The sequence below is a fragment of the Schistocerca nitens genome, chromosome 2 (assembly GCF_023898315.1).
Source record: "Schistocerca nitens isolate TAMUIC-IGC-003100 chromosome 2, iqSchNite1.1, whole genome shotgun sequence".
NCBI classification, from domain to species: domain Eukaryota; kingdom Metazoa; phylum Arthropoda; class Insecta; order Orthoptera; family Acrididae; genus Schistocerca; species Schistocerca nitens.
In genome coordinates this window covers 1180706079-1180722012 of record NC_064615.1, presented here as the reverse complement: position 1 = coordinate 1180722012, position 15934 = coordinate 1180706079, and the positions used below count along the sequence as shown (strand labels likewise).

Here is a 15934-nt window from a genome sequence, read left to right as displayed (position 1 = left end):
CTACCCCAAGGACAAGAGAGTGCACAAAAACTCCGTCCGTTCTTCTGCCCACCTTGACGAGGCAGTTGCCAGACTGAAGGTGACTTCTTATGCCGGAGGGCTTCGACCGCCATTCCCGATGATTTTCATTCAAAATTTAACCAGTGGTGAGATTCTAGCCCGGGACTGACGACCTTTTGATTACTAGTCACAGACACAACCCATAGACCACAGGTGCAACGACTAACGTATCAACAACATACCCACTACTGTTACATTCTCTAGACACATATTTGTTACAATGTATGTCTTGTCCTTTCTGGAACAAGAACATCGTCTCTCGTTGGGCGTGAATGTCATGAAATGTTGCCAGAATTCCAGTTTGTCTGTGCTGCTAATAAGCTGTTTCCTGTGTCGCTCCAGGCGGCCGGTACTCGGTGTTCCCGTCTGGCGAGCTGCACATCCGCCACGTGACGCAGGCGGACGGCGCGCTGGCCTACCGCTGCGAGACCAGCCACCTGCTCACCGGGGAGCTGCGCCTCAGCGCCGCCGCCGGCAGGTGAGCGCAACACACCTCCTACCTGCTGTCAGCCGCTCTGGACACACCGTCGTACCGTCAGACACCGAACAGTCAATCTTCAGAATGAGTCGCACGACACTGAATAAAATTACTAAGCTCTCACAATTCTCAAACTATACATTAAAAAATATGAGCAATTTCCTTTTACCAATGTGTACACATTCTGTCGCTCCTCATACTACAATCTTACGTCATGGGTAAGAAATCGGCTCTATTCTTTACAGGCCATTCTATAGGCATTGATTTCATTCCCTTGAAAACTACTACTAATTGAAACTTCCTGGCAGATTAAAACTGCGTGCCCGACCGAGACTCGAACTCGGGACCTTTGACTTTCGCGGGCAAGTGCTCTACCATCTGAGCTACCGAAGCACGACTCACGCTCAGTACTCACAGCTTTACTTCTGCCAGTACCTCGTCTCCTACCTTCCAAACTTTACAGAAGCTCTCCTGCGAATCTTGCAGAATTAGCACTCCTGAAAGAAAGGATATTGCGGAAACATGGCTTAGCCACAGCCTGGGGGATGTTTCCAGAATGAGATTTTCACTCTGCAGCGGAGTGTGCGCTGATATGAAACTTCCTGGCAGATTAAAACTGCGTGCCCGACCGAGACTCGAAGATTCGCAGGAGAGCTTCTGTAAAGTTTAAGGCTACTGCACAGTTGCGTGTTGTGGCATATTGTTTTTCCTGTACTGCTGCTGGCTACTGGAATTTCTTGGTGCCATGGCATGGCCATGTCAAGAATGTGGAATAACATACCTTGGAGAACAGTTCCACAACTGGTGTGCCCCGGCACACAGGTGTGTGCGGCCAAACTGAAGGGCCAGACGCGAATATTTACATGTTATTGTAGTAAATTAAGGAGTTCCATCTTACGCATACCGCAATTTTTTATGTTCTTAAAGAAATTGAGATTAAAGTATTTCCTTCGGTTTTATGTAAGAATCTGCTGGTTTATTTATTTATTCGAATAACACTTTTGGAGGGCGCAATAAATCGACTTTGGTTTTGCTTTTTGTGTCTAATTTTCGTTTCTCCCAGGCTTCCTTCATCCTTCGAGAGCGATATTCCTTTCCTTCTGGGTCCACTTTCCGTCTTTTGCAGACCTCTTTCTTTCCTAAAATCTTACCTTTTGTATTGTTTCTTTAAAATGTGTTCCGTTATGTATTATGTCCTCTATAATTCCTGTTTCCATATCTCCGTCAGTTTCGCGGAACCATGCGGATTTGCATTCGTAATTGTTTAGTAACTTGAAGATCTGCTTCGTTATTCCGTTATTATGCACTCGGTATATCTGTCCATAAAACCGTAGTCTTCTTCTCCTCATTACACTAGTTATCTTTTCCATTTTCAAATAGAGCTCTCGGTTTGATCTTAATTTGTATTCAAGATAACTATTTCTTCTAGGTCTCAGTATTTTCCTTACAATTCTTCTTTCAACTTTTTCCAATTTTCCAAGATCCCCAAATCGTGTTATTTTAAGTGTTTCTTCTGCACACGGTGTTTCAGGCCTTACCACTGTTTGGTAGTGTCTTAGTTCTGTGTTCCAGGACAAAGTTTTGTTGTTATATATGTTTTCTGTCATTTGGAATGCCCTTTCCGTTTTCTGTCCTCTATTTCCTGTGGCTACCTTTTCTTTTGTGTTGCTTGTTATGTGTCTCCTAGGTAATTAAAACAATTTGTTTTAGATATTTTGTTGTTATGAATTTTAAGATTTGGAGGCGCATCATTGATATTTGCCATAAAATGTGTTTTTAATGATATTTTTAGTCCTATTTTGTCTGCTTGTTTCTGTAGCTGTCTAATTTGCTCCTCAGCATTATCCAATGAGTCAGTTATGAATGCCATGTCATCTACAAAAGCTAGACAATCTATGGCGATTTTATTTGAGTTTTTTCTTACTATTGATTAATTTTCTCCATTCTCTCACTGCCTTCTACAAAGCTCAGTTAAAAATTAAAAGTCATATACCATCTTCCTGTCTTACTCCCGGTTTTATTTCAAAAGGTTTTTGACGGTTTTCCAATAAATTTTACTTTTGAAGTTTTGTTTGTTAAAGATTCTTTTACATCTCTTGTTTTATTGTCGAAATGTTACTCAGTTGATCTTAGTAGATCTATCATAAGCTGTATTGTCATCTTTATGAGACTTTTTGATGCATGTTTCCTTGCTTCTATAAAAAGTTTTCCTTTTATTATCATTCTTATTTGCATTCCAGGCACTTCAAGCTTGTTGTCTCTTGATAATTGTACCCAGAATTAAGGTATTCTTTATCCCAACTGCATTTTGTAATCATTTCCTCTAGGTAGCTTCAGTATCTCAAATTTTCTCGGTTGCTATTAGTTCATTTTTCTAAATATTTATCTAACCTTGAACATAATCGACTTATACACTCCTGGAAATGGAAAAAAGAACACATTGACACCGGTGTGTCAGATCCACCATACTTGCTCTGGACACTGCGAGAGGGCTGTACAAGCAATGATCACACGCACGGCACAGCGGACACACCAGGAACCGCGGTGTTGGCCGTCGAATGGCGCTAGCTGCGCAGCATTTGTGCACCGCCGCCGTCAGTGTCAGCCAGTTTGCCGTGGCATACGGAGCTCCATCGCAGTCTTTAACACTGGTAGCATGCCGCGACAGCGTGGACGTGAACCGTATGTGCAGTTGACGGACTTTGAGCGAGGGCGTATAGTGGGCATGCGGGAGGCCGGGTGGACGTACCGCCGAATTGCTCAACACGTGGGGCGTGAGGTCTCCACAGTACATCGATGTTGTCGCCAGTGGTCGGCGGAAGGTGCACGTGCCCGTCGACCTGGGACCGGACCACAGCGACGCACGGATGCACGCCAAGACCGTAGGATCCTACGCAGTGCCGTAGGGGACCGCACCGCCACTTCCCAGCAAATTAGGGACACTGTTGCTCCTGGGGTATCGGCGAGGACCATTCGCAACCGTCTCCATGAAGCTGGGCTACGGTCCCGCACACCGTTAGGCCGTCTTCCGCTCACGCCCCAACATCGTGCAGCCCGCCTCCAGTGGTGTCGCGACAGGCGTGAATGGAGGGACGAATGGAGACGTGTCGTCTTCAGCGATGAGAGTCGCTTCTGCCTTGGTGCCAATGATGGTCGTATGCGTGTTTGGCGCCGTGCAGGTGAGCGCCACAATCAGGACTGCATACGACCGAGGCACACAGGGCCAACACCCGGCATCATGGTGTGGGGAGCGATCTCCTACACTGGCCGTACACCACTGGTGATCGTCGAGGGGACACTGAATAGTGCACGGTACATCCAAACCGTCATCGAACCCATCGTTCTACCATTCCTAGACCGGCAAGGGAACTTGCTGTTCCAACAGGACAATGCACGTCCGCATGTATCCCGTGCCACCCAACGTGCTCTAGAAGGTGTAAGTCAACTACCCTGGCCAGCAAGATCTCCGGATCTGTCCCCCATTGAGCATGTTTGGGACTGGATGAAGCGTCGTCTCACGCGGTCTGCACGTCCAGCACGAACGCTGGTCCAACTGAGGCGCCAGGTGGAAATGGCATGGCAAGCCGTTCCACAGGACTACATCCAGCATCTCTACGATCGTCTCCATGGGAGAATAGCAGCCTGCATTGCTGCGAAAGGTGGATATACACTGTACTAGTGCCGACATTGTGTATGCTCTGTTGCCTGTCTCTATGTGCCTGTGGTTCTGTCAGTGTGATCATGTGATGTATCTGACCCCAGGAATGTGTCAATAAAGTTTCCCCTTCCTGGGACAATGAATTCACGATGTTCTTATTTCAATTTCCAGGAGTGTATTATAAAAGTAAGCGTACAATGTGCATGCCGCTGAAACTCACAAACGAGTCCCGGCGTTGCCAAGGGAGTTATGTGGTCTGGTGGACCTCTATCCCTCATCCATGAAGAAGGTTCCCGTTTTTTACCTGAAGGGCGTGCTTCTGAAGGAATAAGGGCTGGGAAGGTCCACGCTGTAGAAATTTCTAGAACATTCGAGGGTATTCGATAGCATTCCACAACATTCCAGAATGTTCTGGAGTGTTCCGGGATGTTCTGGAATGTTCGGGAATAGTCTGGAACATTCGCGAAGATTCCGTAATGTTGAGGACATCCCAGATCACTGTGGAACATTGCAGAACACTCTCGAATGTTGCGTAGTTTTCTGTAACGTTATGGACCATTGGTATCTTCTGGAATTCGCCACTGGTGGGACTACCCACTGCCAGGGATATATAAAGCAAGACCCGTCGTGGGTTCCAACGTCAGTTTTTGTAAGTGACGAAGGGAGTAACAGAAAAAGTAGTGCAGTGAGTGAATAAAAAAAAAACAAAAAACAATGAATTGCGTGTAGTCAAAGTGATACAGTGAGTATAAATGGAAAGTAAAGTGTGGAACGTGTGTAATGAGTGTATTCGTCAGTAAAAAGTAGATGTTATTTAAATTTTGGACAACGCCAGTTCTGAAGCAAAATGGCGAAAACAAAAAGAACTGCGAAAAAATGAAAGAGACTAAGAGCGCTAAGCACATATAAGTTTTCAACTAGCGGCAATGAGCATCGTGAGAAGCAGGGAAACCGAAGAACAACGAAATAAGCGTACTGAAGAGCCATGCGACACAATCTTATGATAAGAAACTACGAACTCAACCCAGCCATAAAAATAGGACCGTACGAAAAGCGCGGACGAGGCCAAGTAAACAGCATGAAGCTAGCAAATGAAGAATTCCACTACGACCCGACGAAAGAATAAACACTTCGTAATCGAAAAAATTGATACCATCTGCCAATTTTGCCACACAAAAATTCAGGAAACACCAAGAGTCTTTGCGTGAATGGAAAAATTCGATTACCGCCACTGGAAGCGCCTCCGCAGGAATTTTTACATCACATGGCCGGGGATACTCCAGAATCAAAACTGTGGGATCCTGTCCATTCGTGTTATATAGGGTGCCTAGAAAGCTGTTTTCTCGGATAGCTAGACGACATAAAAGCAAATCACAGAAATCGAGTTTATTAGAGTAACTGAGTTGACGACCCTAACTTGCGTTTCTACAATGAAGTGTCGCAGGCAATTGGCGACATGCAAATGATCAATGTTCTTCGCTGTATACAATTTCTATGCGAGCAATTAATACAAGGCACAAGTCTCAGTTAAACAGTTAGGATGAGGGCTCGTCTTCCGGTGCCTCTCCTACCAGTGCCTCTCCTCTAGAGCGGTTCTTCTGGTGCGGTCGAGGCTGGAAGGAGCGGCGCCCCTGTCGTGGTGCGGTCCTAGTCAGCGTGCTATTGGCCGACGTCCTCTCACAGCCTTCTCTGCAGGTACGTTCCGTGCCGACGTGCCGGCGCTTGATGTTAACCAGGAACAAAAGCACTTTCTTCGAAATATAAAAGCGTACAATGGCTGCTGCCAATTCTTTGTGTGCCACTTCTATCCACACCAACAGACTTGAAATCGATTATGTTTCTTTTCCAACTAAGGTCACATCTATCACAACACGGGATCATTACCATCACTATGCAAAGAAGACCGTAAATTTCTGCAAGTATATTTGATCGGAACTGAAGAAACAGAAATTGATCAACAATTTACAAATACCAGTGGACTCAGACGAGAAGCAGTAGAAGATGTACAGAGTGTCTTACACAAATACAATCAATCGACTTATATATTCAGAACAGCACTTGACCGAATGATTTCTGATGACTATAAAGTTTTAATTAAGCCGATAAAACATCACCTGGAGAATACTAACTTCAATTTAATGCACCTCAAATAGATAAAGTCGCCATCGTAATTGTGGAAAATGAAAACATAAGCAGTGACATAATTGTACAACGAAGAAGAGAAGGACTACAACGCATTGCAGAGACACACCGTTCGTATGATGCCCTCCAACATCAATTACTATTTCTGCATGGAGAGCACGGATACCATTTTGCCGGCCGAAGTGGCCGTGCGGTTAAAGGCGCTGCAGTCTGGAACCGCAAGACCGCTACGGTCGCAGGTTCGAATCCTGCCTCGGGCATGGATGTTTGTGATGTCCTTAGGTTAGTTAGGTTTAACTAGTTCTAAGTTCTAGGGGACTAATGACCTCAGCAGTTGAGTCCCATAGTGCTCAGAGCCATTTGAACCATTTGATACCATTTTAATGTGAAACAAATCCATCCTGAAACAGGCATAGAAACAAACGAACAATTCACTTCCAAGGAGTTCCATGCTTACTGCTAAATGATCACAAACAATGAAACATACACTCAAATTCTCAACACTCGTCGCCTATTCCAACAATTCGTGGTAGACACCTGCGCAAAAAAGAAGCGGAACGGATGCTTAAAGTAAGACTGAATGAGAAGAAGCCACGCACGAAAGAATACATCCATCTTCGAGACGCAATGATAAATGATGGAAACTTTGACGACATAGGAACAATGGTAATCCTACTCTCACCATACATAGGATGTCCGAGAAATACGCACGAATACACCCTGGATTCCATGACCTACATAGGTAAATATGGACCTCCTCATAACATTCACATCACATGCGACTCACTGTTACCAGAAATCAAAGGACGACCAAGATACGGACAAGCTCTCGTGCATCGTCACGATATAACAGCCCTAGTTTTCCAACAAAAACAAATGACATTTATTGAAATCATCACAAAATACCACATCTTAAACATCGTTAGATGGTAGATGTACACAGTAGAATGGCAGAAACGGGGCCTGAATCACTCACACAACCTCATAAGGCTACTCGACAGAATTCATCCCACGGTTATCGACAAAATCATCCAAGCTGAGTATCCCAATCCACAAGAAGATCGGAAACTGTACAACATAGTAGTGAAATACAAGATTCACGGACCATGCGACCCATTAAACCCTAATTCGCCCTGCAGGACTGATGGAAGATGTACAACAATAAAAAAATACCCAGAACCATATTTGGACGACCCTCAAACCGGAGTTGATGCCTATCCCAAATACACAAGACGATCACCGAAAAACGGTGGCTTCACAGCAAAAATATGAATACGAGGCAGTGACGAACTGGAATAGACAATTAATTGGTAGTACCATACAGTGCACTACTTTCCCAAATGTTCCAAGCGCGCATAAGAGCAGAACGTGCAGTTCAGTGAACTCCATCAAATATGTCTAAGTATGTGGACAAAGGCAGTGACATAGCAGTATTTAAATACCAAAGACAGAGGACAACAAAGCAAAAACGACGAGATCCTGATGTACCGAATGGGAAGATAGTCAACAGTAACCAATCAGCGTGGTGGATTTTCAGTTTTCCCACACACAAACGCGAACCAACTGTGCACCATCTAGCAGTATATTTGAAGAATGGTGAAAAGAAACCGCCAGAAAAATTGCAACCTCACAACACAACGTTAATAGCTTTCTACCAACTGTGCCAAATGGATCCACTCCCGAAAACATTACTGTATGTCGACATTCCTACGTATTATGCGCGGAACACAAATATATATATATATATCACGTCTCTGGTCACACATACAAATACTGCGACTATCGAAAGACGAAATGAGAGCACATTTTGCTCAAAAACATTTACACATAGGCGAAGGCACATGTCCTACCGACGAGATGATCGGTCCCATGAAAGTCAACAGTGATTTCTGCAGCATGGCCACTGTTGAAAACGAACTCATGCACCAAATTTATCTAAACATTGTTCGCAACTATACCAATCTGGACTGGCTATCTGAAAGGGCAGTTTTGGTGACCCAAAAGAATATTGTCGACGACATCAACATTAATATGCAAAAGAAAATTCCCGGTGAAGAGAGAATATACAAATCGATGGATACGATGCTAAACGTAGAAGAAAGTGTGAATTACCCTACAGAATTTCTAAACTCTTTGCAAGTACCAGGAATGCCATTACACTGCCTTCTACTTAAAATTTGACCTCCGATCATACTGCTCAGAAATCTCAACCCACCAAAACTATGTACAGAAATAAGGAAGATCGCCAAGCAGCTATCGAATAACATCATTGAAGCCGCACTTATGACTCAACTCAACTGCCATTCCAATTTAAAGGACTGCAATTTAGAATCAAATTAACCTGCAGTTTCATAATTAACAAAGAGAAACGACAAACTTTAAAATATTGCGTCATCAACCTCAAAGACTCCTGCTTCTCTCACAGTCAACTATATTTGGATTGCTCTCGAGCATGAATTTCAAAAGAATTATGCATATGTTCCCCGGATAACAAAATGAAAAATGCTGTTTACAAACAAGTATTATAAACAGTTACAATATGTTTTCAACAATTCCTTTTTACTTCTTACACTTCAAAGTTTGTTCTTTTATTCCATCCACCATACAATTTCATATCATCCCCCTGAGGGAATCTGGAAACCCCAGCTAGTGATAGACAGTCAGTGGTCTGAATCTAAACCGGCGCTCTTGGCAGGTAGTCCATTACATACCTTCATTGCGGAGCATCTGCTTACACCAAAACAAGTTGCTTTTCCTCACAAATCGAATTTGGTAGTTTGTTTTGTAGGTAGTTTTTTGAAGAAACGTAGATTTTAGTGCTATGTTATATTGCCTGCGTAGGTTTAAGACTCTTTCTCCGTTTACGTTGGTTCTTTTATGTGCACGGAGTTGTCCTGCTATTGAACTGTGCTGACGTTCTTTTCCAATTTGTGAATTAAAGTCTCCAGGTAATAATACCGTGCTTTTCGATGAAATGTGATCTGGGACGTTTGACGCATTTTGCGAAAAATTTTTTGTTCGCTCCTCCCGTATTCTGTTTTTTTTTTTCTTTTCGTTTGTTGGTGCTTGTATATTTAAAATAATGTAAACTTCGTTTGATGATTTGAATGTTAGCGTGGAAAGTATTTCATTGTTTGATTAAAATTCTGTTATTGAGTTTAATATGTTTTTGTTTACAGTGACATGTGTTTCCAGCTGGGTCACGTTCTTCATAAATCTTTTTCCTGGATTTACCTTAAATATCTTGAATCCTTGTGAATTGAAAGGATGTTCATCATATCTTTTTTATTGCAGTTCTGTCATTGTTGCCGGCCGGAGTGGCCGTGCGGTTCTAGGCGCTACAGTCTGGAGCCGCGTGACCGCTACGGTTGCAGGTTCGAATCCTGCCTCGGGCATGGATGTGTGTGATGTCCTTAGGTTAGTTAGGTTTAAGGAGTTCTACGTTCTAGGGGACTGATGACCTCAGAAGTTAAGTCCCATAGTGCTCAGAGCCATTTGAACCATTTTTCTGTTATTGTTACACTTTATCTTGTTGAATGTTTATTAAAGTTTTAAGTTTCCTTGTCTTTATGAGTGGATTTACAATAAAAGTGGCTAGGAAACTTGTGTTTCTGTGTCTGATTTTATGGGTTTGTTGTTTAAGGCAGGGTTCAGAATACTCCGACTCATTCCTTGCACGAAATCGTAGGCCCTCAGAATCTGAATGCCTACTTTCCATTTCCTTGGAAATGGGAGATTGGGTGCTCCCTGCGGTAGAATCTCTTTCAAAGCGCATCTCCATTGTTTCCTGAGTTAGACGAAGAATCCCATAAAGACACTACTCGGGGATGTTAGCTCTGAGGAATATGTCTCCAGCCGCACATCTGCTGAACTGACGCTGACCACTTTGCCGCTTTTCACAAGTCGGATGCATTGCGGATTTTTTCCTGTGTTGTTTCTTCGGCTAGTTCGGCCGTTCCAAGATCCGTTCTTTCCGCCTTCAGCACCGTTGAAGTCTCCACTGTAACCCTAACGTGGAGCCCTCACGGGGTGCCACCACCCGGGCCAGGCGAGCCCTGTTTTCTTTAAAACGTTGTTACTACTCGCCTCCTCTCCCCACATCACTTGTAACATGGCGCCCTGGGTATGGGACCGGCATAGAACAGTGAAGTGCTTGTTTATTCATTAATTATTTAATACATGCTGATAACTCTAATATTTTCACGAAAATGATTTTTTTTATATACAGTATTGCTGTCATGCTTTGCTTATCTTCAGTTAATTGTATTCTCGACTGTCCCACTGCACCATCTATGCGGCTAGGGTGAGAGTACCTAGTAGCGCGTACGGCTGGCTGTACCTGCTTTTCCCTGAAATTCTGAGATTAACAAAAATGTCCCTCTCTTATTATTTTTGTTGCTCTGCTTTAATATTTGTTCCAGTCTGTAGCTGCTTCTTAAACTTCATTGTTCTTCTCGTTCGCTACCAAAGGACCCATACATTTCCAGAAAACAATACAGTATTTTAGTTCAATAATATTGTCACTCCACTCTAGACTTCTCATTGTTTGAGTATTTCAGTTTAGTTTTATCACAGCTGTGCTCTGTAGTCTGTGAATATTGCTACACCAGTATTTTCTATTACAATATCATTAAACTATTTTTTTCGATGTAGATAAGTTCATTCTACAGAGTGGTCCGTCATCAAGTGCAAATAATGAAACCATGGAGCCCGAAAAAGCGAAACAGAAAGCAGGTCAAAGGCAACATTGGGGTAATTATTTACCTTAAGGCTTAATTTTTATTTATTTATTTTTTGGAGTGGTGACAAAACGTACCCAATCCCCGAGTGTGTTGCGTGTAGTGAAAAACTTAGTAAATGTCCTAAGCCTCCCATTAAATTAAACTGACATTTATCAAAACAGCACTCATCTGTGTTAAGTATAGGTAATTAATTTCCTCGGTTGTTCGAATAAAATAAAAAACAAGTGAAGCTCATGACCATGTCAGTAACCGTTTCGCAAAAAGTACAGGAAGCTAGCTGTAAGGTTGCGCAACTTATCGTAAAGGCCAAAAAACCACACACAACAGCAGAAACTTTGTTCATACTCGTATGTAAAGAAATGGTAACAATAGCCCTTCAAAAATTCCTCTCTCTGCTCACACAATCAGCTGCTGAGATAGTGTGGCCTGTCCAGTGACGTTGGAGAATAAAATAAAGAACAGTCGTAAGTTCTCACTTCCGAACGACAAGTCCACCGATACTGGCGATCAGGCACAGCTTCTTTCCTAAGTGAGATACGTTGGTGGAGATATACTTTCAATTAATTTCCGTTTTTTGCGAACAATTAATGAATTAACGTGGGAAGATTCCGTTAGTGTTTGTACAGAAGCAGCCGCTTTTATGACAGGCCGAGTGAAAGGATTCATGGGTAAAGTAGGCGAACTAAATCGTAACTTACGAACCGCGCATTGTCTCATTCACCACAAAGCCTGGATCTGACATATTATTGTGGGCTTCACGTATCGATGAGTTGGCATTGAGTTTTCTCTGCGTTCTCTCATTGTAGCAAAGTTTCAGCAGTTACTGTTTTCATGATCCGAGTTACAAAATTGTAAGAGAAAAAATCATATTCTTGCAGTGACCAGGGAAGATGGTTTAGAATAAAGCGAAACGCGTTTGGTCTTAGTAACACTTTTCTCACAATTGCAGAAGCCGGTAATTAAATAATACAATTTATATTACTGTTTCCGCTAAGTTCTCCGAATTATATCATCAAAATAAAGGAAAGTATTGGCTGTCTTTCATTACACTACTAGCCATTAAAATTGCTACACCACCAAGATGACGTGCTACAGATGCGAAATTTAACAGGCAAGAAGAAGATGCTCTGATATGCAAATGATTATCTTTTCAGAGCATTCACTCAAGGTTGGTGCCGGTGGCGACACCTACAGCTTTCTGACATGAGGAGAGTTTCCAACCGATTTCTCATACACAAATAGCAGTTGACCGGCGTTTCCTGATGAAACGTTGTTGTGATGCTTCTTGTGAGGAGGAGAAATGCGTACCATCACGTCCCCGACTTTGATAAAGGTCGGATTGTAGCCTATCGCGATTTCGGTTAGCCGGCCGGTGTGGCAGTGCGGTTCTAGGCGCTTCAGTCTGGAACCGCGTGACCGCTACGGTCGCGGTTCGAATCCTGACTCGGGCATGGATGTGTGTGACGTTCTTAGGTTAGTTATGTTTAAGTAGTTCTAAGTTCTAGGGGACTGATGACCACAGATGTTAAGTCCCATAGTGCTCAGAGCCATTTGAACCACTTGAACTTGTTCGGTTTATAGTATCGCGACATTGCTGCTCGTGTTGGTCGAGATCGAATGATTATTAGCAGAATATGGAATCGGTGGGTTCAGGAGGGTAATACGGAACGCCCTGCTGGATCCCAACGGCCTCGTATCACTAGCAGTCGAGATGACAAGCATCTTATCCGCATGGCTGTAACGGATCGTGCAGCCACGTCTCGATCCCTGAGTCAGCAGATGGGGACGTTTGCAAGGCAACAACCATCTGCACGAACAGTTCGACGACGTTTGCAGTAGCGTGGACTATCAGTTCGGAGACCATGGCTGCATTTACCCTTGACGCTGCATCACAGACAGGAGCGCCTACGATGGTGTACTCAACGACAAACCTGGGTGCACGAATGGCAAAACGTCATTTTTTCGGATGAATCCAGGTTCTGTTTACAGCATCATGACGGTCGCATCCGTGTTTGGCGACATCGCGGTGAACGCACATTGGAAGCATGTATTCGTCATCGCCATACTGGTGTATCACCCGGCGTGATGGTATGGGGTGCCATTGGTTACACGTCTCGGTCACCTCTTGTTCGCATTGACGGCACTTTGAACAGTGGACGCTACATTTCAGATGTATTACGACCCGTGGCTCTACCCTTCATTCGATCCTACATTTCAGCGGGATAATGCACGACCGCATGTTGCAGGTCCTGTACGGGCCTTTCTGGATACAAAAAATGTTAGACTGCTGCCCTGGCCAGCACATTCTCCACATCTCTCACCAACTGAAAACGTCTGGTTAATGGTGGCCGAGCAACTGGCTTGTCACACTACGCCAGTCAGTACTCTTGATGAACTGTGGTATCGTGTTGAAGCTGCATGGGCAGCTGTACCTGTACACGCCATCCAAGCTCTGTTTGACTCAATGCCCAGGCGTATCAAGGCCGCTATTACGGCCAGAGGTGGTTGTTCTGGGCACTGATTTCTCAGGATCTATGCACCCAAATTGCGTGAAAATGTAATCACATGTCAGTTCTAGTATAATATATTTGTCCAATGAAAACCCTTGTATCATCTGCATTTCTTCTTGGTGTAGCAGTTTTAATAGCCAATAGTGTATTTTACTTGGTGAGGTTTCAAGTAGACAGCGGTTTATTACGTATTTGATCTTTGTTTACTGTAGATCTGATTTGAACTAAATGTTCTCTGGTCTTGTGCTAGAGTGGCTGAGTGTCTGATTTGTGCGAGATATTCTCAGTATGTCTGTTAAGCAGATTGTGTATATCAGTTCAACCAGTGGATTGCATGTTCGTGGTTGGTTCTATATATACAATATCTGCCGGAGAATCTAATCAGACTTTCCGATGTATGTCACCCAATGTACTGAAACATTACTTTGTTTTCTGCTTTGGATTTGCAGAGAGTCTCAGTTCCTAACACTATACTTTCTAGGAGACATGTGAATTCACGGATCCTCCAGTATATTACGTCATTTTTCAGTTAATCTCATCCTTCACATTTCTTATCTGGTCGATCATAATAAATTATTTTTGTAATCGTGGTTTTTGAGGCGGCGCAAATCCAGGCGAGGGCTTCTACCGTTAATCACGCTGTTTGCTGTCACAAGCCGCGCCGCCTCTTTCGGTACTCCAGTACACTATTCCGTCAGTGAGCAACTAACATGGGAGGCCACAGCGAGAGGTGTGCCTGATACGTTGGGAGTCTGCTCCAAAACAAGCTCGCCCTGGCCTGTATGAATACAGACAGCCCGCCTAGCCTGACCGAGGTATCAGATCACCAGTCATGAAGTCGGCGCCCACTGTAGTGTGAGCCTCCGCCAGGAGGCCGCCGTCCTGACAGGACCGCCTGGGTCCAGCCGAGGCTGTCACGGCCACCAGTCCACCGGCTGCAGTATGTCCGACACACGCTGCGGTCATCCGCCACCCCTCCACAGTCCAGCTACGCCTACCCACCTCGCCAGCAACTGACCCAGCACAGCACGGCCGAGCTGGAATGCTGGCCTCGCGAGGTCGCCCCGTCGTTGAGCCGAGCTGGGGTCAGCGACTAATGGCTACCACTTACCTACACGTCCCCTGTGGGCGTGAATTCGACGCCGACCACCCACCGCGCGCCTGCTCTGGAAACATGTCTTCTGTACTCAACTGTTGGGAAATAAAGAAAGGGTTAAAATGCGTTGGAGCTGTCAATAACTTGTGCTGCCGACTTACTTCCAACACAGAACACTGGCGCCCTACAGTTTTATTCTAAAACTCTCGGAGTTGCACCTAATTTGAAACAGAAATCGTGTACAATCCACACATTTTCTCCTATTCCAATGGTCCTCTTTGGTGTGTAGGCACACTCGACGAATCCAGGGAAACCCTACAGGTCTCCACACTGGAGCACACGTCGAGGAATCCACATCTCAGCTCATAAGAAATCGACAAAGTTTCTGCGTTGGAGCTCCATACCCAACGGTTCTGATCATCAGAGTCATCCTGTAAATCAGCAGCGAGTCCGCGTGTGAGACTAGCTGTGTTCAGCATGTTGTTGTTGTTGTTGTGGTCTTCAGTCCTGAGGCTGGTTTGATGCAGCTCTCCATGCTGCTCTATCCTGTGCAAGCTTTTTCGTCTCCCAGTACCTACTGCAACCTACATCCTTCTGAATCTGCTTAGTGTATTCAACTCTTGGTCTCCCTCTACGATTTTTACCCTCCACAATGCCTTCCAATACTAAATTGGTGATCCCTTGATGCCTCAGAACATGTCCTACCAACCGATCCCTTCTTCTAGCCAAGTTGTGCCACAAACTTCTCTTCTCCCCAATCCTATTCAATACTTCCTCATTAGTTATGTGATCTACCCATCTAATCTTCAGCATTCTTCTGTAGCACCACATTTCGAAAACTTCTATTCTCTTCTTGTCCAAACTATTTATCGTCCATGTTTCACTTCCATACATGGCTACACTCCATACAAATACTTTCAGAAATGGCTTTCTGACACTTAAATCTATACTCGATGTTAACAAATTTCTCTTCTTCAGAAACGATTTCCTTGCCATTGCCAGTCTACATTTTATATCCTCTCTACTTCGACCATCATCAGTTATTTTGCTCCCTAAATAGCGAAACTCCTTTACTACTTTAAGTGTCTCATTTCCTAATCTAATTCCCTCAGCATCACCCGACTTAATTAGACTACATTCCATTATCCTTGTTTTGCTTTTGTTGATGTTCATCTTATATCCTCCTTTCAAGACACTGTCCATTCCATTCAACTGCTCTTCCAAGTCCTTTGCTGTCTCTGACAGAAT

General features: G+C 44.0%; 1 protein-coding gene across 1 annotated transcript in view; it reads left to right on the top strand.

Annotated features, from left to right (window-relative positions):
* Positions 1-15934, top strand: part of LOC126235647 (Down syndrome cell adhesion molecule-like protein Dscam2) — a 192965-nt gene that overhangs the window by 5553 nt on the left and 171478 nt on the right. The window contains exon 2 of the mRNA XM_049944361.1: positions 403-538. Coding sequence (XP_049800318.1) covers positions 403-538 — 136 coding nt within the window. The remainder of the gene's footprint in view (positions 1-402; positions 539-15934) is intronic.